This window comes from Gymnodraco acuticeps, unplaced genomic scaffold, assembly GCF_902827175.1.
Source record: "Gymnodraco acuticeps unplaced genomic scaffold, fGymAcu1.1, whole genome shotgun sequence".
Taxonomy (NCBI): Eukaryota; Metazoa; Chordata; class Actinopteri; order Perciformes; family Bathydraconidae; genus Gymnodraco; species Gymnodraco acuticeps.
In genome coordinates this window covers 816,029-842,624 of record NW_022990673.1, presented here as the reverse complement: position 1 = coordinate 842,624, position 26,596 = coordinate 816,029, and the positions used below count along the sequence as shown (strand labels likewise).

The window sequence follows — 26,596 nt, the reverse complement described above, 5'->3', positions numbered from 1 at the left end:
GCCGCAGTAGCATCTGAGAGCAGCGGTGGAGGGTTGAGGCATGAAAGCCCTGGCTGCAAGGCTGAAAGCGAGACAGCACGCGGCGAGTTTTTATTGACGATCGTTTTGCATAGCTGTGTCTTGAAGGCAGAGCAAGGAAAATTATACAATCACATCAGGGATGGGCGTATTTTATGATCTGAACATGTGGATGTGATGAAAAAACACTGCACACACAGACGTTGTAACCTTACCTCTCAAAAGCCGGCCAAGAAACCTCTTCACTGAGCTCAGAGCCCTCACTGCTCCCTGTGTGCAGATACAAATCATTCACAAAAATTATGTAACATGTCACAGAACATATAAACCGTGCAACATGGTAAAAGGTTTATACGTGTTTGTCTTACCAAGTGAAATACCACTGGAGAGAGTTGAGCTCTCTGCATGTACTCTGGTGGGACTGTGGCTCTCCATCACACTATCGTCCAACAGGTGGCGAGACCCAGCGTTGGGGAACGTAGCACTTTTAAACTCTACTGTATTCATCTTATGGATAAAACTATGTGGGTAGAGAACACGGAAGAAAAAAGGAGGAAGTAAATATTAATGCTTTACAACTTGTTTTTGTAGGATCTGTGTGGTTTACAGGGCATCATCTTTCGTTATGATCTACTATAGCAGGGGTTTTCAAAGTGTGGGAAGGTGAGCCTCCCCTCAGAGAATATAAGAACAGCCGTGCCCCCCCTCCCAATTATTATTGCTATTATTATTCTCGTGAATTGTTGTTATGGAAACAGAGGGGTTTTAGGTTGCCACAAGGCTGTTGACGGTCTTATTATAAGCTACATCCATTGGTATGTTTTGTGGCACATTTGTAACGCTGTGCCAACTTGGGCAAGCACGCAGGCAAACTTGAGGAGCGCACACAGGGTGGAGAGGTGGAGCGATGGAGAGAAAGGAGAGAGAGAGAGCGAGGCAGAGAGCGTGTGCAGCGGTCTGCTTGTGCACAGAGCAGGAGTTTGTGAGAGAGCCGGCTTGAGAGTCAATTTCTCTTCAAAATAGAATTGATTGCCAGCCTCCCTTGTCTCTGGCTGGCTTGCTAGCTCATTGGTAACGTAACTGATTTCTTCTAATGTGCCTGCATCTGGCGCTGAGTTGCCATATTCCTTTCATGAACCACTTGATATCCATTGTTGCAGATAAATATAAATGATAATAGCCAAACTAACCTAGCAAGAGTAAACTGACAGGCTGCTGTGCCGCATCTCACTTAAAAACCCACACGACTCAACCCAGCAAAAAACCAGTCTTGCGCGCAGCCTTTCATTCAGAATGTCATAGCAAAATTAAAAATGATATTAAACTAATCTTTCAACATAGTTTAAAACAAAAATAAATATTTAGGACAAAGCCCTAGAAATAACAACAAAAAAATCTTTGATGCACACAGGAATAAACGCAGATCATACTCTGGCTGCAGCCTTGACCGCCACTTGCTTTTGATCAAAGTCAATGCGGAAAACCCCCGCACTCACACAGGTAGGTGGAGGTGAAGGGAATGAGCACTTTTACAACCTTTTTGACGAGGTGGGGGAACTCGGTCTCCACAGACAGCCAAAAGTGGGCAAGTGTCACTTTACTCATCTTTTTCTCATTATTTTTTGTCTCACGCTGCGTCTCCCCTGAAGCTCTCTGGCGCCCCCCAGGGGAGGCGTGCCTCACACTTTTAAAACCGCTGTACTATATGATTGATGCATTATGACTTCAATTTTTTAACCTAAAAATAACTTAAAATAAAAACTGACTTGTAGCCCAGGCTGTGGCACTTCCTGTGTCCGTAGGGCAGGAGGTTCCTGGGGGAGGGCGGCGTGGCTGGGACTTTGGTTCCTTCAGCTGCTATCGTACATTTACGGCCGCAGAGAGGAGATGCTGACGCTTCATGGCCTGTAGCTAGAAGAGGGAGGGAAGGACAAGTTTATTTACCGTGAGGAAAAGAGAGAAAAGAGATGATAAACTCATTTGATTCTTCATTTACGAGAAACTTACCGACAATATCCTCTTTGGTGGCATTTGCTCGTGGTGTGCTGGTGCCAGGCTCAATCTTTTGTGACAACCTAGATAAGAAACATTGATGAAACCATTAAAGTGAATTCATCCTCATTGATTATGGAAATAAGAGGGAAAGACAGATGAGAACTGTGAAAGTCAGCAAACAGCAAATTAGAGATTAATGGGCAACAGTGTGGTCCATCTGAGATCTTACTTGTAATTGTCGTCTTCTACAAACTTCTGCAGCTCTTCAATGTACCTGACTGAGTTCAGATACTTCTGTACATGAGTCAACAGTTGTACATCTGTAAGAGGAGAGAAAATGGAAAAACATTAAAATACATATACAGAATGTGTTCATGATGTAAAAGTGTATAAATAATTACAGAGTTTTACTTCAAACTACCCCTGTATCCTGAGCACTGCTAAGTTTTACCAACAGTATTTATTTTCCCTTTATAATCTCTTTTTGACCTTCTCCATGTAATAACACTTGAATGCTTACTATTCTACTAACACACAAAACAAAAGCTTGAGGGGTACAGGCAGGCATGTCAAGGAATATTAATTGGTTTAATTGGTCAGGGCGTATAGTCCTGTAGAAAGAAAATACTTCCTACATGACGTTTTTTACAAAAAGTCAGTGGATTATTCACGACTAACAGGGTCATGATTTCTAGAAAGAGACATTGCTGTTATTTTGGCCCTTTGAGAACCTCAAGCTGAGCGCAATCAAGTTCAATTATAATCAAGAAAAGGCCAAATCTCTACACTGGATATACCAAACACTCAGCAACTCGGACTAAACAATCTAGATTTATAAATATTACTTTGGTTCAGAGAAAAAATATGTATCTTTGATTCTGGGGTGAGCTGTCACACTAAACCTGGGCTCTCTAGTTTTTGCACATTACCATCCAGTGATCGTGGCGGTGTAAAACCTACCGTAGGTAACGGATCTCTGCAGGTCCGATAGGATTCTGAGGATGTTGTTCATCAGGTTTGATCTCTGTTCATTCTCCAGTATGCTTCCCGTGGAGGGATATGCTGAGTCTACATATGTCAGATCGGACAGGTACATCCCTGAAATGAAGCAGCATAAAAAGATGCTAGATGTTAAATCAAACCAGGAGAAACACACAGCTTTCCTCACATATTTTGGAGAGTCAAGTGCCCCTGTGCAAGCCAAGGACAGCGTCCATCTGTTAAGGGTGTTATTTGAAACACCATTGGGAGACAAGGATTTTCCTCCCTGAACACAGAAGCCCTGGCTCATTATAAAGTAAACACAAACACAAACAAGGATGGACACCGGGACACATTTTCCTGGATTCACGATGCCTTGCAGCTGTGGATTTCTAGGAATGAACACCAGCTGGTAAGCACAGATTGCTTGTTTGAAAACTCACAACAACTCTTCACAGCTTTTCTTTTTGCATGGATTTTTTTGTTCTCCATGGATCTAAAGTATTGCCTTGAGTGGATGATTGATCTTCTCTTCAGCCTTTCCAACTCATGACCATCCCTCTTTTCCCCTCTTCCCTTTCTTCTTGCCTCTTTATGGCAGACTTGTAGCAGAGCTGAGATTCTTAGCCTCTCATTACATAAATATTAACACTGAGAGACAAACCCAGGAGCGCCTTCCCAACGCTCTGAAAGCAGAGATTAACAAGCTTCAGAAGTGAACTGATGGTGCTATTTTCCTCCTCTCTCTCTCATGCTAAATGTTTCTTTCACACACCACCGTTTTGACTGCAGATGTAAGAAGAGTTATCTCACAGTAGACTACACAACACCAACACTCCCTCGGAAAGTGTTGTTAAACTCACAGATGTGCGCACATACACAGGCATTTACAACATTGTGAACGCAGAGCCTAAACACAGATGTGCAAATAAACAACAACAGAACTGCAGACGCAGCAGATAAAAAAGGGCCAAAGCTTGTCTTCAGGATACCACACACACTCAAACACAACACCACCTGATTAGAATCAAAGAGAGAATGAGAATTTGAGAGCAGAAGAAGCCGTTTACAAGAGTTTCAGAGACAGAGCTGAAAAGGGGGAAGTGACAGATGTGGAGAAGAGGAGGAATCCTGAAGGCTTAGCCACTGGAGCTGCACTTTTGAGAGCATGTCAAGGGTAACAGCAGTTAGTCATGCACAAATCCATACTGACTGGAACACATACACGCACACAGACAAACACAGCTGCGTGCTCAGAGGACCAGTTGTTAAGGTGTGTTCACATGTGGTAAATCGTGTACAAAAATCTAATTAGAAACCTAAAGGGGAAGATGTGCGAAATGTGATCACAATGTGAAAGAAAACGTCGTCCTCTATCTGCTTTTTTAAGCTAGTAACCTACAAGATCTTTCAAATATGTGTCCATAGGCGCATTCACACTGCGGTACTTTTCCCACAAAGGTTCATGTGAATTTAGTTCATGTGAACTCTTTTATCGCGTTCACACCAAAAAGAGCAGGTACTAAAATTAGTTCATGTGAACCTTTTTACCCCCACGAAAGTCCCTGCTCTTTCGTGCGGCTCTCTTGTGAGAAAAGAGCTATATTTCTGATTGGCTGGGCGGATTGCAAACCACGCCCCGTAAAACTCCCAAAAAGTTTTGTGAAGCCGCCATTTTATTATCCTCGCATTAGCATTATTAGCATTAGCATTAGCCCAGCGCAGAAACGCAGAGAGACTAACTTATGGCAACACAAAATAAAACATGGGAGCGGTGGAGATGAGGAGGTGAAGGCGTTCTGGCGATTTACTCGGAAGGCTTCAGTAGAAGCTGCTGGGTGTCCCAGTAGCTTCTACTGAAGCCAGTCCCCAACTCCGGGGACTTCCGGCCGGGACTTTGGGCGGCAGTATACGCCGTGAAGTGGTTTGCGGCCTGCCAGTAAACCCAAAGCAGAAGAAGAACAAGTGACGTCAGCGGCTTCATTTGCCTAATCCACCCCCAGGGACTTTTTCCAGTGTGAACGCGATCTGTACTTAGTTCACATGAACTAAGTTCACATGAACCTTTGTGGGGAAAGTACCCGCAGTGTGAATGCGCCTCATGTCTCACTAAGCTGAACACATTAAAGTAAATGGCAGCACTGATAAGGACCAGACACACTTAACTGCACCCGGATCAAGGATTTTGACCAATAACAAATTGTCTTTATCTGCCTTCCTTTTTCTCCTGCTCTCATAAGAGCGCTACAGGAAGTTGCTCAAAAACCTCGGCAGCATTACAATCCGCTCTTCCCACTCAGAAAGGGAAAAGCAAAGAGAAAGAGGGGAATCATTAAAGAAAAACGGTCAAAGCAGTTTACCTGTGCCCCACACTCGGCACAAACACTTCAAGCTGGTCTCATTTCCTTTCACTCAACACACTTTTTAAAAATATATTAGAACCAAGATGGTTATAGTTAAGGATGGCAACTTAATGAGGCAGCTCTGTTATTCTCTTTTTTCCATCAGAGTGACATCAGAGGTGGGCTTGGCTACAAAAAAAATTGAGAGGGGAAGAAAAAAGGCAATCTCAAACTCCCACATCCCCCTTCTCCTCCCCTCTCTTCCTTCTTCCCCTCCCTCTACTGATCTCCCCCATCCTTTGTGAAAAACTCAAGGCATCAGTCGTCAAGGCTCAGTCTGTGGAAGTGGCCGGCTATTGAACCATGCCCCAGCCCGGGCCCCAGGACAGCTGAGTCCACAGAGAGGAGCGCATCTTTCGGAAGTAGGGCCTTAGCTAAAAGAAAAAAGCTTTCATATTGTGATTTCATGCTGCAGGACAGGAGGAGCGACTCAGAAGACTGGGATAAAGAGACAGAGAGATGAGTCCTAAACAATGCAGCTCGGTGAGGACACAAAACAATACACACGTGAAACTATAACTGAAGGAAACAAACCCCCACTACTGGTAACAAAACAAGGTAAATGTTGCCTCTGTTAATTCTGTTTCAAGTTTGTTTTGGAGTATGTGCGTGTGTGTGTGTCAGCATGACAGTATGTGTGTGTGACTGGGCAGCTGCGAGAGCTCTGGCTGAGAGGTTGGAGAGGTTAGGACGTTTCGTGACTGGAGGCTCCGGCTGCAGACAGAAACATTTAGCAACGCTTCTTTGGCTTTTCTCTAGACTCTGAGGCCTGCAATATACTGTGTATATAGCATGCTGAAATCATCATCATTTGTAATCAATTCAACACATGTGACCTGTAGCTTATGAGAAGTATCAGATGTTAAAAAGGCACGAGCACGCCATTTGTGGTGGCAAAATACAGGAACCGATTTGCTCAGTACGGTGCTTTTAGAGTTTCCATTGTGTAGAAAATAGTAATGTAAAGAAAAAGCCTTAAATATTGAAAATGATGTTGTCATTGTCACTGCTTTCCTTTGGAACAAGTAGAGGTGTTATAATGAAACTAACATTTACAAAATGCCGGATCTGACAAATAACAGAAAGCTAAAGGGGAACAAAGTACAGATAAATGAAAGTAGGGCATTCCAGCAAAACACACGAGTGAGACCGATCTGATGGAGAGATTTGAGCTCTGGAGCCAGGCTTGTTTATTTTTTCTCGGCTTTTGGTTTCCTAATACAGCACCATCTGAGCCGGTCTACTGGTGGGGTGCAGGGATGGAGGCGAGTCAGCCTGGTGGAATCAGGGTTAGATCAATAATGTTACGCCTAATGAGGTGATGACATATCTCTCAGCACATGCTTCCCCTCGCCTGGGGGACGGGAGATCACTGAGATGCACAGAAAACAAATTGCTGTTTCCTTAAAAGTTATCAAGATGTTTCTTTGAGAAGTCTGTTGAAGGGGTGGGGGGGGTGCAAGTGATGATACAATGTAATCCAACCCTGACCACATCCTCTATCTCATACACCCCATGGACATAAGAGACCGCCATTGAAATGCCATGATCTCAAAAGCTTTGAACCTTAATAGCATAAATCTGGAGCACTTCCATATCAGCAACTCACAATTATCTTCAAATGTTTTCACTTACATTCACGGCCTGTTGGTGGGATCCGTGGAAAATATTCTGTTTGCTACAAAGCCACATCTGTGAATGCTGTATGTACACACACACACACACACACACACACACACACACACACACACACACACACACACACACACACACACACACACACACACACACACACACACACACACACACCACACACACACACACACACACACACACACACACACACACACACACACACACACACACACACACACACACACACACACACACACACACACACACACACACACACACACACCACACACACACACACACACACACACACACACACACACACACACACACACACACACACACACACACACACACACACACACACACACACACAGAGAGAGAGATATGGCAAAAGGCTAAGAAAACATTTCATGAGCTTGCTGGTTTTTTCCTTACAGTAATAAATCAGAATAGCAATACCTATAATAACTCAGCCTGGAAAAGAAAAACTGAAAAGATAAAGAGAAAAGGGAGCAGCTGTCTGAGAAATATCCAGAACATTCTGTGCTGGGGGACAGAGTCTGGGAGAAAGCTTTAAATGGATCATTACAACCAACCCAAACATAAACTAACCATTCTCTTAACCCTCAACAGTGACTATAAATCACAGACTTTCTGTTTGATGTCCTTCCTATTTTACGTTTTTAAAACTCCAGGACATGGCAATAAATAGCGGTCAGGTAGTGTGTGGGTCAGCTGTCGGGGCCCACTAACCGCTGCCCTCCCCCGGCTGCCCGTCACACACTATGTTGTTACGCAGCAGGAGATTGATAGCTCAATCAGCCAGCAACAGCCATTTTGTGTTTTTTAGGTGATGGGCCAATCGTATCTCACTATGTGACCTGAGGCTGTGTGTTGCACAGAAACAGCCTCAGATGATCTTATCAGTAGAACACATACTGTATAGAAGCAGACACAGATAACACACTCTCTGGATACAGACATGGGCTTGTCTGAAAACACTGCTGACCACATGCGGTTAAACCAACCACAGCAAAACAAGCCAGACATAGTCTACCTCTTAAAACTCAAACCTACATCATACACCACAGTGCTGCCTGTAGCGCTGGTGGATTTGGTAAAGAAAAAAAAGAAAAAATGAGCCAAGGCTGTAGCAAACATTCAAAGAAAGACAAGTCTGTAGCTGCACTGTGAAGCTTAATTGGGATCTCCCTAATGAGAGCTTGGACACAGTTGAACAGACAGGTCACCGTAGGGAGGAAGAGGTCAGGCTGGACGTCAGGACAAACACTCAAGAGAAGAGGAGGTATGTAACTAAGTAGAGCCAGTGGGCAATGAGCGTGTATTTGTTTGAATTTATGCGTTCTTCTTTGCCAATTCAACTAATACAAAGCATGTGCAGTCAGAGGTATGAGCTTAAGGTGAGGTGCCACTTAGGGCAGAAACAAAACAAAGAAAGAGTTTGAATGGTTATGAGTGATCTCCTAAATCTGAAAATATTCATCATCCAGGCAAAAAAACATCTGTATAAATGCTGTAAAATGTTAATAGTCCCTCCTCCCGGCTCTCCTCTCTGCCCTCACCCTCCTCCAGCTCTTTTCCAATGCGTGTAACATTAGCCGCAGCGTGTGTTTGTTTGAAGCCAAGTGTCCCTTTACGAGTATAATTCAATCAGAGAAAAGCCACCAGAGCTAATCTATTAGCCTGTGCAATACATTACTGCGGTAAACTGTGGCAGATTTTAGGCACACATTAAGATTTCGCCTGCACATATTATTGTGAGTTTGTGCACAATGAGAGTTGTGTTTGTGTTGATGGACAGGCTGTGTGTTTGTTCTGCGATGGGGTGAGGTGAGAGGATGTCACGGAGTAATGGAGGAGGGTGTTGGAGAGCCCTTATCTTGACAAAGTATGACAGAGAGAGGCGGCCTTATATGAACTCTGGATAGCTCGAACATAAGAGGTGTGTGTTTGTGCATTTATGTTTGTGCTGAGGAAGAGGGGGAACCCGTGTTTCACAAAGGGCGATTGATTGCAGGGGGTTGTGGAGCGGACGGGTGGGGGGGTTGAGGCAGAGGAAGGGTGGAGCTGCACCCTAATCCTGCATATAGACCTCTGACCCTCAACATCAGCCCACATGTTTAGAGTTTCACTACAGAGGAAAGAAAACAGATGGGGCCAAGGGGCCTCAGGGGTGTTTGGGGTCTCCCCACTAAGTAATACAGCATCATGAAGGAAGACAACTCAGCAGCTAGAAAGCAGGAGGCAGAAACTACTTCTTTATTTTATTGGGTTGGTTGGCTCTAACAACAGGCTAATGTCTTTTTAAGTAAAACAAAATGTCTTTGTTTTTCCACCTCATTTTTCATTGTTTTAATCTAATCTAAAGGGCTCCAGTCTCAAATATAGTTCAAGTTATTAAACACAGAGAAAAATCCCATTATATCTTTGTATCCACCTTTCCCCATTAATATTTCCAACATGCAATGTTCAATATATATTTCCTATTCTACTGTAGTAGCAGGATTTAATCACACTTAGCTTTCTTCCATTTTGCTGATGAGGATTTTATGACTTTTTCTTGTTTTTGTTAGAGCTGCTTTAAGAGTGTAGTGTTGTTCTCTTTAATTGTTTCATAATGTCAGTACTTCCACACTCATGCTGTGCTCACAGCCTCTGTCCTCAATAACCTCACGTAGCTATTTCTTTGCCCTCCTTTTAATCTGTCCTTTATTACAAATTAGTAAAATGGTTTCTCAGCTGTCAGATTTTCTTCTTTTTCCCACCCGTGGCTCTGTAACCAATTGTTTTAGCAAGCACAAAACAAGGAGTCATTTTGTGCTTCTGAGGGAAAAATAATATGAATGGTCATGAAACTCTAAAACAGTGGCTGCCGATGACATCATGTGTGGATAAAAGGCTCTGGCTGCACTCCATGTTATCATGTAAAGCGGTGCTGCAGTTTATTTAACTCTTTTCTTTCACCCCCCCCCGGATTGTTTTTACTTTTCTCTCTTTCTTCTGACCAGTGATGTGGTGTGTGTTTTAAGGCATTTCGGACATGTTGTGGGAAAGTCTGAGGGCCAGATGTAGGAGTGGAAGCTCAGGATTTTGAGGCTGGAAAATACATCGGCTATACAAATATAAATGATTTGTCTCCAGCAAGAGACTGGTGAAAACTGCAGGAGACCGGGAGCTTTGAAACCCACGCAACCGTCAAACAGAACTTCTGGTATGATGACAGCCTGAATATAAATGTGACACTCTTGTGGGCTTTGGTTCTCACCTGAAACATGCATGAACGGTCCAGTGCACAATATATAATGGCACATCACCACAACATATCCTACCCGATTGTGTTCATTTTATGCCAGTTCAAAACATCAAGAAAGACAAAATATGGTATTGGATTTTCTGACTTTTCTTTTCTTACGACTGTAATTATATTGTACATATAGAAACTGTGCCAGTGTATTAGGTATACCTAGCTAATACGAACAGTTCGGCAGCAGTCCTACCTTCTTTAATGTTATATTGATCTTTTTTTGCTGAAACTGCTTAAGAGAGATCTAAATGTGCCTGTATGGTCATGTTATAAGTATGTATAAGTACAGTAAAAACAATGACATACAGCACAAACCTGTATTGAGCCAATTTCCAATAGAAGCCGTTTATAAAGATTGTTCATCAATTAGTTAATTAGGCAGTTTGCTCTGGCTCAGATCAGTATGTGCACTTCATACTGAGTAACCAGAAGCCACCAGTGAGACATATGGCTGTCTTTCTGAGATACAAACCAACATCCTTTACACTGTTTAACCAATGTGGCAAAACACATTTCTCCCGTCCAGCAGTAATGTAAGCAGACGTCCAGCTTAATGACTTCTCTGCTCAATTCCTCTCTGACGACATGCAGAAGAAAATAACTTGGGGGCAAAGCTAATGATCATTAAAGTGAAAACATCCACACACAAAATATAGTGTCCTCACTATATGCACACTTCCAGTGTGAGATTGGGGTGAACATAATTTAAGCAAGACAAACCCATTAAGAAATAGTTGTGGGCTTTATCGAGTGTAAAAAAAGGGCAAAAGTAGGCCACAAATAAAACACAGCCTTTTCTTAAACTGTGCCACAGCCATGACGATGATTTAAACCACAGCCAAGACAGACAGAGAGAGAGACAGAGGGAAATTAGAACAATTAAAAAGACACTGTTATATGTCTGCTGGCTATTTATAACTATTAGTGTGGTGTGGACCCAACAGTGCACTTGGGAAGCTCATACTGATGACAAAATATAGGCAAAGTAAAGGGCCCAGTGCAAGTCTTTTATTCCACGTTTCACATGGATGTTACAGAATTTAACAGCTGTTTGTCAGTAGGGCTGAGAAAACAAGAAATGTAATAAATCTTACTCAAATTGAAGAGATAATCTGTTTAAATATCCATTACTTGCTCTACTTTTTACAGCCTGTGACTTTCAAACGTATGTTCAGCCTGCTGCTTAAGTGATTTGGCTGTAACAAAAAGACCTGGAGAGAGAATAGAGGACATCAAACAGAAAAAGCAAAGAGAAAGGAAAGTATTCGAAAGTGAAGGGAAAGTAAACAAAGAGGAAAAGTAATTCCGTAGACAAAAATATGAAAGAGGAAAATATTTTAGGAAAGAGTGCAAATCTTTCAAGGCTTAGGAGGGATAAGAGTATTTCAATCTATGATAGAAGCTGCCTTAAGTTCATACCTGGCCAGGAAGTGGAAAATGACTATCACTATAAGTATCTTCCATCTTCAATCCAGTGTCGTGTGTGCTTTCTTTTTAAATCAGAGTGCTTTGTGTCAGCCTTAAATACTGTCGTTTCTCATCTCCTTCCCTTGTTCTGTCTCTGTAGTATCTGCGCTCATAGATCAGTGATCCTCTTGATTCAGATTAAGAGTTACATTTCTCGAGTACCTTACAATTCATTTCAAACTAAATAAACACGCGACTCACACAATGTGAGGGAAGATTGCTTATTCATGCCAAGGCACACACCACAGACATGTAGTATTAGTAAATGATAGCTTAAATAAAACAGTAGTCTTTTTACAGAACATGGAAATAATTCAAAGCATATAGTAAATCCTCTCTACTTGGATTAACTTGTCATAAAAATAGCAGAAAAACATAAATACAGGAATTGAAAAGTACTTCTATTGTAACTTAAATGAGATTCAGTAACAGACGGGTCCTTCAAATTTAAGTGCAGCCTGCTGAGAAACATCCAAGTGGTGTCTCGTCAGCCATGCGTGGACTTTTAGTATTTGTGCTGAATCTAAAAAGTTGCTGATGCTATTCATAGAATAATCAGATTCAACTTTATTGTCATTACGTAGTACATGTACTAGTGACGAAATGTAAGTTTAGGCATCTGACCAGAATAATGGCCCATTCCAACTCTGACAACCCAATATAGTTGGTCAAGTAGGGCAGCTGCACTGATCTGTACAAGCATCACCCTTAAGCTATGAGATTGCAGAGGGAAATCAACATTTCCAATCTCAGCAAAAACAACATACTGACTGCAAACAAGGTATGCGAAGGCCCATTCATTTGCATGAATCTTTATTCCCATAGGTGACCACTTTACATTTTCCACTCAAATGCTTTCCCAGTCCCCAAGCACTTCCACAGGGTTCAGTTTTGGTTTGATGGGGTGGAAAAAAGAAGCTGCTCTGCTTGTTCTGAGGAAGCGCCGTAAACTTAAAGACACACTGGTGACCTCTCCATGTTCCCTGGAATGTCTTTGATATGTTGTGGTTCCATGAAAGGGACTAGGCCCCTTCATACTCAGAACCACCTACCAAGATGAAAACAGACTCCAGAAGACAGGAAAGAGAGAACAGAGTGGAGGAGACGGAAAATAAAAGTATAACAAGAAATAGATGAAGGAGGTGATAGCTGATGGATGAGCTGTAATGTTGCCTGTCCAGTTCATACTTGATGTGGATGATGCTGGATATAAACACTTATGGAACTCCAAGCGACAGTAGAAAGCCAGTCTGGAAGAGAAGACGTAGTTGAGAGAACCGATACTGGTAACGCTGCTGTTAAAGTCATTAGCATCTCTCACCGAGGTCAGCAAGGATACAGTACCTGGTTACGCTGTCAGACACATTGGCTGCTGGAAAAACACATGGTCCTGAAAAAGAATAAAGTCTCTGGATAGTCATGCACGCACGGTATTTAATCATACCGATGGACACACAAGCTTATGCATACCAGCGAGATTTCCAGTACGAGCTGTAATTCTGTCCCTTTTCGATATTGTTCCAAGTGACAGAATTGCCAGAATTCCTAAAGAAGCACAATGGCATCATATGGGACACAAAGGGCCTGAGTTTCAGGGTGGAGGTAGGACTTAATGAGGTGGCACCAAGTAAAGATTGGATGAAGAGTGACAGAGTGGATAAGGAGGACTAAAGAGTGTTTTGCATGCCCAAGACAGGGTGTTAAATGGAGCACTGTGCACTGTGCACTGATGAGAAACAGAGCTAACATCAGCAAGGATAGGAGGCGAGGGAGTGCCGGCAGTCACCCTTCAGATTAGAAAACAACTCTACACAAACTGTTTTCCTTGCATGGACTCTTGCCCTTGTAGCGACGCCTAATTATGTGTTTTGTGAAACACAAATAATAACTCCTACCATAAATGATGGGTTAATGTATGGAGCCAGGTGGAGCAGTGGGTGCTCAGTAGTTAGAACATTTAATTGCTCTCACAGGAAACTGCAAATCAGAAGAAGGGGTCAATTTATGTCAGATATCTATGCAGGAAAGGAGGGCTTGATCCCTTTTAGAGGCCTTTTCAACCAAATGCTTGGAACTTAAGGACATGAATCACAAGCTTAAAGTTCTGGGCCTTTGATAGGGGGGAGCCAACGGGACCTCAACAAAATGTGGGTGTCTGTCAGCCGGAGAACGACCAGAGACAGAAAGCAGACCACGTCCCGTGGGCAAATGTGTTCTCTCTTTGGTTCTTTAACATAAACAACAAACTGGTTAAACACAGAGTGAGCACTTTTCCAAAGAATAACTGATTGTCTGTGAATATTTAAAAAGAAGTGTCCGATACCTTTTCATTAAAATCGTAAAGCATCCGACAGCTAGTTCCTCGACTCTGGGACAGCATACATCCAACACCTCTGCTTTTAACATTCCTTTTGTAAAATGTTGTAAACAAAGAAGTGTCTGCTCAGGGTCCTGACTCTTAAGATCTTGTTTTCTTGCAGGGAGGCTTGGGGGGACTTGGAGGGAGCACCAGTAGCTGTCCATCTATCCATCTAACCAGCCAGAAGCATGCAGGGGCTGGTGTGGAGCCTGTGCGCCCTGCTCTGCCTCTCCCTCTGGGAGGAAGGTTTCTGCAGGAGCTCCATTGATGCACGCAGGACCAAAGAGCCTACTCTCCGTAGGAGTAAAAGAGCCCCCATCGATCCTAATGGCAAAAAGTGTTCCTACACCTTCCTTGTGCCCGAGGAGAGAATCACAGGTTCAAAGGATAACTTATTTTATGTCATATACCTTTGGTTTTTCCCAATATATTTCATGTAACAAATCCTTGCTTTTCAAAAACTCCAAATTGCTTCCTGGTAATCTCCTATGTATTTCACATCTGTCAACAGGTCCAATATGTGCCAGCACCACAGGCCCAGAGCCAGACAAGGACCGAGTGACCCGTATGGACATTTCAGATGTGCGGGAGGTGCTTAATAAACAGAGGCGTGAGATTGAGACGCTGCACCTGGTGGTGGATGTGGATGGTAACTTGGTAAATGAGATGAAGCTGCTGCGGAAGGAAAGCAGGAACATGAACTCCAGGGTGACCCAACTCTACATGCAGCTGCTACATGAGATCATCAGGAAAAGAGACAACTCTCTGGAGCTGGCCCAGCTGGAAAACCGCGTCCTCAATGTGACCTCTGAAATGATGCGACTGGCTTCAAGGTATAAGGAGCTGGAGTCCAGGTTTGCAACAATGGCAGGAGTGGTCAACAACCAGTCCATTCTCATCTCTGCACTGGAGGAACAGTGTATGAGGACTGCGGGACGCGGTGAGCTGCCTGTTGTCCCCCCCCTGGTACAGGTGGTCCCGCAGCATCTACCAGTTAACAGCCGTTTCACCAATGAGATACAGAGGGACCATAACAACCGGGCCTTTCCTAGAGGATCACGCATGGAATCCCCTACTGCAAGTCCTTTTGGGATTGACCCACCACCACCACAGGGAACACTTACCTCTGATGGTAAGTCCCAATTTGAACTTGGAATGGGATACGGAAAGAAATAATTGTCTGAACACAAGGCAATTGTTCTTTGTCAGTTGTGTGTGAGATTAATTAGGACAATTACTATGTGCTATTAAGAACGTAATGTTTGGCAGAAGTTGGTATTGCTGAGGCACTGTTGGCTAATCCTTGGCATGATGTAAAGGCAGTGAAATCATACATTCCAATGATTCCTACTTGGCTGTTTGTATTGGCTGTACAGTACTGAGCATGTGTACTTAATTGGTGGGATGCAGATAAGACCTCTTTGAACTGCATTAAAAATACATCAGAGAACAGTAATATAAAGCTTCTTCATAGGATTTAGTCAGATTTACAGTAAGTCCATGCAAGATTTAAAAAGAAGCCAGGTTTAGACTTAACGGAGCACACTTCAGACGGACAGCAAAAGGTCAAATCAGATAGGAGACTGCTGTACTTTTGATCTCACAGAGATTGAAAAATTCTGACTTTGAAGCAAGATTATCTCCAATTTAAAATTCACTGCGTTCACTCACAAAATATTTTAGGTTAAAAATAAAAATAAATGTCCATGTACTTTGGTGTTGGTTGGGTACCATGGAAACAACCACAACAATGGAGCAATAGCACCCATGGGAGATATTAATATTTGAAATGGTCTAACTGAGAGGGAGGTCTTCAGAGAAGCTGAAGTATCAGTGCACCAATGACTTAAACAAAGCTTTCAATCTGGATCCTGTTAAAGTATTTACAACCAAAAGAAGCAACGGAAAGCCAGAGAAGGATCATATCGGATTTGTTGGCTGACGCATCATCCATCATGTTTAAAGTTTTAGGGAACATTTCTACTGTAAATGTATATTTCTACATCTTGTGTCCATACAACATATTTATCCAATTCCTTCTGATACGGATGTATACTTGTCCTTTCTGTTAAATGTATAAGACTGAGAGTGAATGGAATCAAGGGATCTAAATCATAAACGAAAAAAGGGAAAAGTTCATCCCCCCCAAATACAAGCCACCAAATACCACTATTAGGCTTTCGACCATAAAGTTTTACTTTAACTGTAAAATACACAGTACCTGACCACAGTTTGGTCCAGGCAAGCCCTTTCTCAACCATTATGGCTTGTTTACCAGATTTATTTTTAACCCCAAGCCTTAAAAGCTCTGTTCGGAGAACCTAACAAGAAAGTGAAAGGAAAGGAGAAAGAGGGAATACATCAGAGAACCCCCTCACTGACACGTCTGATGAACACATATCATTACAAGAAAAATACAAGCTTGTGCTGGGGAGTTTTAGGTATCTGTGCTAGGGCAATACACTGGGTCCCTATGTGCTCCTACACTCAGCTGAGAAAACCATCTTCCATGGACCTTTAGGCCCCGGAGGCCCCCACACAATGCCGGTGTTCATGCTGATTTAATACACATTCACACAGGGGAAAACAGAGGAAATATGGTGGGTTGGGGTTCAGCTGCTTCAGCTCTGGGTGCAGTGCTACCATATTGCCTAATTTGAAGGCTAAATCTAAGTCAATATTCATTCATTTCTTTGTATAACTTTGTAATAGAAAAGATATTTTGAAAAGAATGTGGCCACAATACATCCAGTCAAACCTTACTTTCGCTCCCTTTTCCTCTTGTCTGCTGTCTCGAACTACTAGACTTGATGATGATGATGATGAGTTTTGCATATGCAATAAAACCAGACATCTTGTTCATATTTGTTCAGTGAGCTCAAACTAAATAAAATCTTTCAATGGAGGATTTTAGTAGGAATCATAAATAGAGTTACAAAAAATATAGATATACAACCTATAAAATATTATTATATAAGTTATTAGTTCAAAACTGTCTTTTTACTAGTTGAGCAAAGAATCATGAACTACTAATCCCCAAATACTTAGGAAACAGAGGAATAATTGGAATATAATGATAATGCAAGTTGCCCTATAACAATAGATTGTGAGAAAATGGTGATTTTACAATAGGGATTCCCTTAAATACAAACGTTGTGAAATCGTGTCTGTATTTAACCTTCTTTCTATCCACAGGTCCGTTCAAAGACTGTTTCCAGGTGCGGCAGGCAGGCCACACCACCAGTGGGATGTACCTGCTTAAGACCGATGGCAGTGACCGGTTAATACAAGCCTGGTGTGAACATGGCCTTGACAATGGAGGATGGACTGTGCTGCAAAGGAGGAGAGATGGCTCTGTAAACTTCTTTCGGAACTGGGACAACTACAAGGTAGGGCTGACATCGACGAGATTTGAGATATCATAACATTGTATCGCCTAAGTGTTGACTCTTCCTGGTTTAAATGGCTGGAATAAATATATTTAAGCAGGAGCGAGAACTGATTTCACAGCTTTTCTTTTCCCATTCCCTAAGCGACCCACTTTTAGCAGTTCAAATCGGGGCCACTAAGCAAGCACTATCTCCATCAATGTAAACAGCTTAGCAGGGGATTTCCTCACACTGAAAGAGCCAACAGCTAGAGCCAGGGATCTGCATAGACATAAGAAACAGTGAGCTGACAAGGAAACACAGTTCAACATCACTGGGGAGGATCTCTTCAACCTCTTCTTGTAATGGTTCAAATATTGTGATTGAGATGTGATACAGGATAGTTCCTGTATCATGTATCAAAGCAGGGGACAGACAAATACGTTTTAAAAAACAGTCACAGCCTGACGAGTCTCCAAGGTTCCTCTTAAAAAAATATGGAAATGCCAAGAGTTTTCTTTCCTGCCATAAAATTGGTTCAAGAAATCAATACTAACATGTTGTTTAAATCAGGAACATAAATGTGTTTCTGCATTTAGCTTTAGTCAACTCTCCATCCAGCTGCGGCCAAATCTCAATTGCCCTGGCCATTCAATAATTGTCTTGAGTGAGAACCACGGTTCATAACCGTAACACATTATCGTCTCAACAATAAGCAGATCTGATTTCATTTTACTTGATTGCAGACTCCTTTAAACTCAGCACCCTGCTAGAAAGTCTTATTAACCTCACTCAGCTTTACTGTTTATGTTTTTTGGACATGGTAGGCGCTCTGTAACCATAGAATAAAAAGAAAACTGTTCTTTCACCACTTGGCTCACTCAGTGTCGACTTACTCGTATTAATACAGAACTTTATTGGTTTACGCTACGTTGCAATGCCATTTTTACATGAAACCACAACTGACAATTAATGAGAAAGAACATGCTGTGGTGCTTGTCCCCTACAGAAAGGCTTTGGAAACATAGATGGTGAACACTGGCTTGGGCTGGAAAATATTTACAACCTGGGGAAGCAGGGCGACTATAAGCTGATGATAGAGATGGAGGATTGGACGGGGAAGAAGGTGTACGCCGAGTACAGCAGCTTCCACCTGGAGCCAGAGAGCGGGGGTTATCGGCTGAGGCTCGGCACCTACCAGGGCAACGCTGGGGACTCCTTCAGCAGCCACAACGGCAAACAGTTCACCACGCTGGATCGCGACAAGGATGCATTTTCAGGTAAGGGGGAGTAGTAAGCTGAATTCCAAATGTTTTTTTTAAAAAGTGACACATCAAAGGGTTTTATACTCATCTTTTTCATCATGTTGTGTCTCTCTCTATTAGGTAATTGCGCCCATTTCCATAAGGGTGGCTGGTGGTACAATTCATGTGGCCAGACTAACCTGAATGGCGTGTGGTACAGCGGGGGAGTTTACCGAAGCAAATTTCAGGATGGGATCTTCTGGGCAGACTATGGAGGAGGGTTCTACTCCCTTAAGTCAGTCCGCCTTATGATCCGACCGATTGACTGAAACACAGCACTTCAGTTCCCTTTGAATGCAACTCAGTGTCCCTCCTTGTAAAATACGAAGGAGGAAGAGACGCCGGGGAATTAAGACTCTAAAAGTGTTGCTATGACTAGCTCCAAAGTTGACTTTGAAATGAAAACTGATGCCAGTGCCTTTCCTAAGTCACTGCTCCATCTTCCATCTTTCAGTCTGGAAAGTTATAGTCCATCAAGCTTTCCAGGACCATCAAGTATTATGCTCAAATGTCCTATTTTACTCAATCTTGATGATAATCAGCATCTTATAAAAAGGGAAATGGTCATTTACTAGAGACATGATATTTCTTCTGAGCAGCTAATGATGACTTAATGAAAAGTAGTGTCGCCCATACAAGAGGGGATTGGATTTAATGGGATGTTTAAGAAATGTATGTAAAAACGCTCAAATGTAAAGTTGTGTCACCAGTTAGACTCCCTGTGGATCAAACGGTTAGGGAACAGGACTTGCTTAACCTTCGGCCTACTCTTTTCTGGGTTTTTCTTTTGGACTTCTGGGGTTTCTATAAAAAAAAACAGAAAATGATCTTGTGCAACAGTGTGCTTTTCCAATGTACATATGGCTGAGCTGGCTATGGTATGTAAATATATTTGATTTAATTTGTGAATGGTAATTTAAGCGGTGTGATTCTGCTCAGGCCGATTGTTCACAATGTTGTCACTCTGCCATTCGTTGTTATTTATCAGTGTATTTATAGTAAGTATAGTCGTGGTTGTTTTATATCAAGCCCTGTAATAAAACAATTATTTGAAAAAAGTTTTCTCATGTACTGCTACATTAATGACAGTTGAACAGAGACACACACACACAAACACAGTTAGTTCATCTTCTAGTTCATAAAGGTGAGACTGATGAATAGTAAAATACAGGTTTTAAAAGTATTTCCACTGTTATTGTCAAACTTTAAGTATGTAAAATATGAGCTAAGGCTTTATCGGTATAAAGGTTGATACAATCACCTAAAATCCAACACCTTTAGAATTCTTTGATCTGATTTAAGTGCAATATAAGCTGCCAATACCTGACTGAAGGAGGTCAGAAGGATAACGATTAATAATCAACGTAGGTAAGTGGGCAAGATAAAGAAGAACTGTGACTGTAAGTGAGAGAAGATTCAATATTGAAGAAAAGGAGAGTTTGAAAGAAATATCTAAGGGGAAAAAGAAAGCCTTGAAGAAACGGATTCAAATGTATCAAGGTGAAGACATGGAGGATATTAAATGATGCCATAATGGAAGAATTTAGACTAAAATAAGAACCTGGGAGACAGTAAAGATGATAAAAGGCAAGAGATGGAGAGACGGGGAAGAGAAGGATGGAACATTCCTTCCACTTAAACCGTTGAGCTTTTCTTTCCGTAATTTACAAACGTATATCTTGAAAATTGTGGCTCCCCTGTGTACCTTTCCCTCTAAGGAGCTGAAAGTCAGAACAGATAGGAGACGTCCGATGCAAACACTGCAGAAGGAGAGACTCAGACACACAGTCAACTATTTGTTTAGCTTAAGTTCTTACACACACAGTGAGCCAGCAGAACTGACAGGTAGGCTTGCTGTCAGCCATCTAAAACATTGTATATCCAACAGCCCAGGCTTGGCTGTACTAACTTCTCGTGTTAGTTTTTTTTTTTACACAAAAAGCTGAAGGTCAAAGGAACCAGTATTGTTTGAGTTTGCTGCATTCCTGATCACATATGACACCTTACCCCTGGTGTTTTTCCTTGTATCGATTATTCCAGCATTGCTTGTGTCCCACAGCTACTCCAACAGCTACAGCAACATGCTGGAGCAGGAGTGAGTCAAGGGGCCTTGTGCCGCTTTCTGGCCCTCTTTAGTCTTTTTCCACTGACAAAGACCAACAAGCAAATGGCTATTATTCCAGTGATAATGTGCTTCAAGGAAAGGCTTAGGAAAATCATTAAAGACCCAACTACCTGCATAGCGACCTGTCTCACTGTTTCTGATGCATACATTCAAGAAACTTTCAACATAATGAGCTCTTGCTCAATAAGACACTTTCAGAATTAAAAGGTAAAAACCTATGTTTGCAAAAGGTCATGTTTCAGATTCTCCCTCATCTGTGTAACAAAACTGTTAGATTTGCTTTAAAGCACTGCACTTTTTTCCTGAAACAAATGTCACCGCGCGATTGTGTTTTGGGGCTGTGTGGACTGTAAAAACACTTGATGCACTGCAGTACGTCCAATTTGCTGCTGCTGCTGTTGCGTGGCTTTCACTACGTGGCTGGTGAATTTTAAAGTGTGTGTGTTTTGTAACAGTGGAGCCATACGTTTCTTTGGGCTCTTTGTCTTTGCATGATTGGCCAGAGAACAGGAACAAGCTCATCTGAGCATTTAACAGGCTGGCCCTGTGGTGAGCGCAGACAGGAGGGGGCTGTGTCTGCCAAGCCTAATAGCAGGTCAGGGTTCACACAGTTGCACACACACAGTTACACACAGTCGCAACTACACACACACACACAGTCACAACTACACACACACACACAGTCGCACACACACACACAGCACTGTGGAAAAACTAAAGCCTGGTGACCGCACAACAGACACAAGGCTCTTTCTCCAGCAGCGTTATCACTGAAGATAAGCATCAGACCTAAAAAGGTGCAAATGGAGCAAAGACAGAAACATGATCGGAAGTCTCAAAACTACACAGATACACTTTGTAGAACTCAACCCACCTGAGGTGTATTTAGAAAAGCACAGGGTCATTATAGACTTCTGCTGTGGGTTTCGACTTTAATTTGAGACACAACAGGTACTGTGAGTGGTGACAAGAGAGGTAAACATGAACACAAACACATTATGGAAAAAAAACCCAACCCAGGTTTAACGGTTACACACCCAGCACTTATTGGGAGTGATGCTGTGGAACAAGCATTGCGGCTTTCAGTGGGCTTATGATGGAGGAGGCGCATTGAGAACAAGAGAGCGGTGATTTCCCTTTTTTGTGCCAACTTGGCTGAGGACAGCCCCAAGGACAGCCAGCTGGTCACACATCAAACGGCCACACACATCATTGACAGGCTCACACTGGAAGGAAACACCAGCCTGCTCACACGTACAACGACTTACAACCCAAGGAGACTCCACCCTAATAATGGCCAACGAGTCACACTTCACTGAAACTCTTACCAAACGGAAAATCTTCCCTTCCTCTTAACATACACACACAATGAGAGAGCCATTGGGTTAAACTAGCGATTGCATTCGACAGCTTCAGCTTTGCATTTGTTTCCTGAGCTGTCATTGCTTCCAGATTTCTGTGACGTAGACAATGTGGAAAATGAGTGTTCAAAAAGTTTATAAAATGACAGACTCTTGAGCTTGTTTTTGCCCTTGTTTGTTGGAAAATACTTGAGCATCTAATCACTCAGCAGTAGCCATGATGCGAGCCTGATGGCAAGAAGAGAAACAGCCATGGTGGCGAAGAACATCAAAGTCCTCCACTCATCAAGTCAAAACAAGAACAAACAGTGCAGCCATAAAAAGACACACGTGTGTCCACTCTTACATCACACTGAGTGTTTTCCTTGCAACACTCATCATTGCTGTGTGATACAGTGGAGTCCAAAGAGGGGGTAAAATATATAAGGAAAAGTCGAAGAAATATAGCTTTCTTCATATTTCTTTCTCACTGATTCATGTGTTTGTTCCAGCTACTTGGAGATGTTCCACAATGGATCAGCAAATGTATGTTCGACATTCCTCTGCTCCAAGAAGCAGAGTAAAATGAAAAGTCAGGAAATTAGATGACAGAGTAAACATTTATAGGCTACAGTGGAAACAAGTAGCTTATTGAAAGAAGTACTGAAAAAACCGAGGAACAACAGACTATAAAACGTGACTGACTGATGACTCTGGCACTGAGTAATCCAAGAGATAATGGTACCAGACACACATGCAGAGGCAGCTCATTTTGTTAAACTCAAGTGATTTGTCTTTAGATTAGCCTTTAGCCCATAAAGATAAGAAGCAGAAAGACATTTTAGTGCATTCTTTAACGTATCATGTATGTTTGTGTCTGTTACCTAGGTATGGTATACAAGAGACCATGCTCTGGCTGCTTATGAAGTCTCTCAGACGTTTATAGTTGTCTTCTTTGGACATCAGGTAGTCGAGCCGATCAAAAGTTGCCTTGTCCTTCCGACTCAGTAACTAAAGGGGGATAGAAAAAGTGAAATGAGTTGAAAAGTATTTAACAGAAACAAACAGCTTTAATGTATGTGTGTGTGTATATATATATATATATATATATATATGATTAAGTGTATATAAATACAGTTACATTCTGCAGAATAAAAGCATTACTCTCAAACTAGTTGCATGGTTAATGGACTGGCCACAGTGCATGCAGTTTTTTAAATAGACACAGCTGCATGCTTGTGTGTTTCTGTTAGACCATTTGTAACTGCTACAGATATGAAGTGTATATCCTGCAAGAGGCCAAGAGGATTGAACTGCAGAGTACTGAGCTTTGAGAGGCAGCAGTGGTAAAGCATCAGACCACAGTATCTACTGATATAGGAAGATTAAGAAGTACTAATGATACCTAAAGGAAACCAGTGTGTGTTATAGAAGCAGGTGAGCTATTTCCTGGCTAGCAACAGCATTTCCCTGGCTAAAGGAATCTCCTGTGGTTTTGTGGAGCCGGGTATAAGACATTTCAGCATTACATCAGAGCATCATCATGCCATTATGTAAGATATTTCATTAAAAACACTGAAATGGATGGGTTATCCCTTTCCACATCATTTCCTGCTTGAAAATGGTATAATAAAAAATACTTTGTTGAAGATGTTCCCGCTCTAAATACTGTATGGAGGGGCTGGGTGGGTCACTAAAGAAAGGATTGATAGGAATAAGAAATGACAGAAAAGGACACTACACTAAAAACCTCAAGTTCTCCTTGGTGGAGGTTTAATAGGTTCTCATTTTATCCCATAAACAGGAGTGATTTCAAGGTTTTAATATTATAAACAGTGCTTTCATTTATTTCATTTTCCTGAAGTCAGCCATTCATCTTGTGATGACACTTCTGTGCTAGTTTTAATTAGAGTTGGTTTATGTTTCCAGTGCAGATCTACGTGACATCCCAGTTTATTAACAGCCCTGTACTAATAAACCAGACTTTCGTTCAAACTAAGGCAAATATACTCACCGCCCATGTTTTGGTAAGCCTGAAGATGGGGGCACTTTGTAACGCTGACACCACAGCCATGACCGCATGGAGGTTGTTCATGTCACACAGTTTCTGTGAAAAGTTACAGTACAAAGAACACAAATTAAGTTGGGTTTACAAAACAAACATCACTGAGGATAGAACAACAATGTCAAGTTAAGCGTGGATGTGTGTACCTTGGCAGTGCGAATATACAGACTCAGCACCTCAGCCCTGATCTTCAACGTCTGCGCATGGAGGATCTCACGTACCACCCAGAAACTTGTCTAGAGAAAAGGCACACAAATAGATATTAAAGATTACAACACCAAGCCACTCTTAAAAACTCAGAAAAACAGACCCAGGATGCTGCAAAACCGATGACGCGCAAGCTTTATTTCTCATGCGTTTCACTCTCCAAAGAACAATAATGGTTCAAGGTGTTTACAAAGAAAGACAGGCGGTTCTGCCTTGTTAAATCTCCAATCTTTGAGTCCGGAGCCAAGGCCTGCAGACAGTCATGACAACTCAAAGCGGAGCAGGAGAGCGCAGGGCCGACTGCTAACGGGAACGCTCCATTAGATTAGATTATAAATTAGCTCTTGAGGAAAAATAAGAGCTTCAGAGGAAAATCCAACTGATTCCAACGGATTACAACTGATTACACAACAGATACACACCATAACTCCTAATCTGTCAACCGAGAGAGGAGTGTGTGTGTGTGTACGTTTATTGTACTTGGCCAGAGAAAGAGTGATTTCTGAAATCTGTCTCTTTGGGGGAATGCTGGTAAAGCTAAAGTTCTGATTACACGCGCACACACACACACAAGGACAAGTCAGTAAATCAATCAGTGTTAAAGCCCTGGAAGGAGGGGGATCAGGGAGACGAAAAAGGAGAAGAGTGAGGGAAGAGAGGAGTTAATGTGAGGGGAAGTTAGCTTCATGGCTGCAGGGCTCCGAGGCCATTCAAAGCCCACATTTGTCCGCACATTGTGTTCTGATAAGACCATCCCCCACTTACCATCTCTATTTTTATTTGTTACACACACTTATCTCTCAGATTTATTCTCTCAATTATTCACTAGTGTTTAATTGTAGTATGTTCTTGTTTAATTGACTCTGCTCTATTCATGCTGAAGACTGCTAGGTGTTTCTTCTGTGTGTTTCTATAAATAAAGTGTATTTTTTGTATACTTCCATGGTTTTCTTCATTCTTGATCTTAGAACCATTACCACCACTATTTTAAATGTTACAACATAACATTGTCTATCAAACAAATAATTTGAAAAAAAAGACAAGCACAAATCAAACGTATAAATACCAGCATATTGATTCAGTGCAACTTAAAAAAAACAATTAATCACAATTAAAAACCTGATTAATGGTCAAATTATTGTTGAAAGACCTGGCTCTCAATATTCCTTATTATTCGCCAACAGCTGGATTAGCCCCGTTTTTTCCTGGAAAAAGCCCCTCGAGTTGTTTTAGTTTTAGGAAAGAGGAGTTGAGGAGTGAGGAGATACATTCATCAATCTACTGAGAGTGTCTCTCTCCATCTTTCTTTATAAACACATGTCACAGACACTCGTTCTCTGCAGATACTGTAGGAAACGCAGCCATATGGGTTTCATTATCGCCTTTTCCTAATACACAAAAAGATGAGGGAGTGATGAAAATGGACAGAGAACACAGACGGTGGTCCCTAACTTTCATTTAACTTGAGTTGATGTCTCTTGCCTTGAGCCAGTCATGTTGAAAAGCAGTTCTCTTGAGAAAATAAAAACTCAAATGCTGTCACATCTTCCTTCTACCTTCAGTTTACAGTAGACAGGAGTTTCCATTGACTGTAAAAATGTGATTCCAATCTGGAAGCAAAACATGCTGCAGTTTCCTCAGCGGTCTAACTTGATATGCGAGGTCAATCTGGACAAAGCATGTCTGTCCAAATCGCTTTCCCATGGGTCTCATTACGGAGCCTGTGTCCTCAACAGCCTTGGCCTCCAAAGCAATGAGATCACAAAGGATGGCAGTGCTCTACAGAAGTGCACTCACCGGTCTGTATGAGGGTCTGAGTGAGAGAATTGGGGCTACGGGGGTTTGTCTTGATCTCACTTTATGTCCTGAAGAAAAGATCAAGTCTTTTCGGGGTTGTGTTTAAGAGCCTATCAGGGCCTCCAGATGGAGCTGCGAAGCCCCAGCGCTTCAATAATCATAAATAAGCGGAAGCATAGAGACCCAGTCGTAGAGCTGTGAATCAACC

The 26,596-nt window shown here is 42.1% G+C and overlaps 2 protein-coding genes across 5 annotated transcripts in view; one reads left to right on the top strand and one right to left on the bottom strand.

Moving 5' to 3' along the window:
• Positions 1 to 26,596, bottom strand: part of ralgps2 (Ral GEF with PH domain and SH3 binding motif 2) — an 80,306-nt gene that overhangs the window by 5,985 nt on the left and 47,725 nt on the right. For all 3 annotated transcript variants that reach the window (XM_034229798.1, XM_034229800.1, XM_034229799.1), the window contains exons 7-15: positions 24,531 to 24,620; positions 24,334 to 24,426; positions 23,204 to 23,330; positions 2,974 to 3,111; positions 2,243 to 2,333; positions 2,026 to 2,093; positions 1,785 to 1,929; positions 387 to 538; positions 234 to 288 (exon numbers count right to left, since the gene is read on the bottom strand). In XM_034229798.1, the coding sequence (XP_034085689.1) occupies positions 234 to 288; positions 387 to 538; positions 1,785 to 1,929; positions 2,026 to 2,093; positions 2,243 to 2,333; positions 2,974 to 3,111; positions 23,204 to 23,330; positions 24,334 to 24,426; positions 24,531 to 24,620 (959 nt within the window). The remainder of the gene's footprint in view (positions 1 to 233; positions 289 to 386; positions 539 to 1,784; positions 1,930 to 2,025; positions 2,094 to 2,242; positions 2,334 to 2,973; positions 3,112 to 23,203; positions 23,331 to 24,333; positions 24,427 to 24,530; positions 24,621 to 26,596) is intronic.
• On the top strand, positions 5,646 to 19,916 carry angptl1a (angiopoietin-like 1a). 2 transcript variants are annotated; one of them, XM_034229801.1, is made up of 6 exons: positions 5,646 to 5,954; positions 14,304 to 14,560; positions 14,694 to 15,314; positions 17,378 to 17,571; positions 18,560 to 18,830; positions 18,936 to 19,916. In XM_034229801.1, exons 2-6 carry the CDS (start codon positions 14,371 to 14,373, stop codon positions 19,121 to 19,123), a joined length of 1,464 nt encoding a protein of 487 aa, XP_034085692.1. In that variant the 5' UTR covers positions 5,646 to 5,954; positions 14,304 to 14,370; the 3' UTR covers positions 19,124 to 19,916. The 2 variants fall into 2 exon arrangements, with proteins under 2 accessions (XP_034085692.1, XP_034085693.1); XM_034229802.1 differs by having other exon boundaries at positions 5,646 to 5,879; positions 18,936 to 19,228.

Excerpts from the sequence above, each read along its gene's own strand:
- angptl1a (XM_034229801.1), top strand. The coding sequence starts at position 14,371 with ATGCAGGGGCTGGTGTGGAGCCTGTGCGCCCTGCTCTGCCTCTCCCTC. Across the intron at positions 15,315-17,377 it reads GGGAACACTTACCTCTGATG|GTCCGTTCAAAGACTGTTTC; the intron begins GTAAGTCCCAAT and ends TTCTATCCACAG. Across the intron at positions 17,572-18,559 it reads GGAACTGGGACAACTACAAG|AAAGGCTTTGGAAACATAGA; the intron begins GTAGGGCTGACA and ends TGTCCCCTACAG.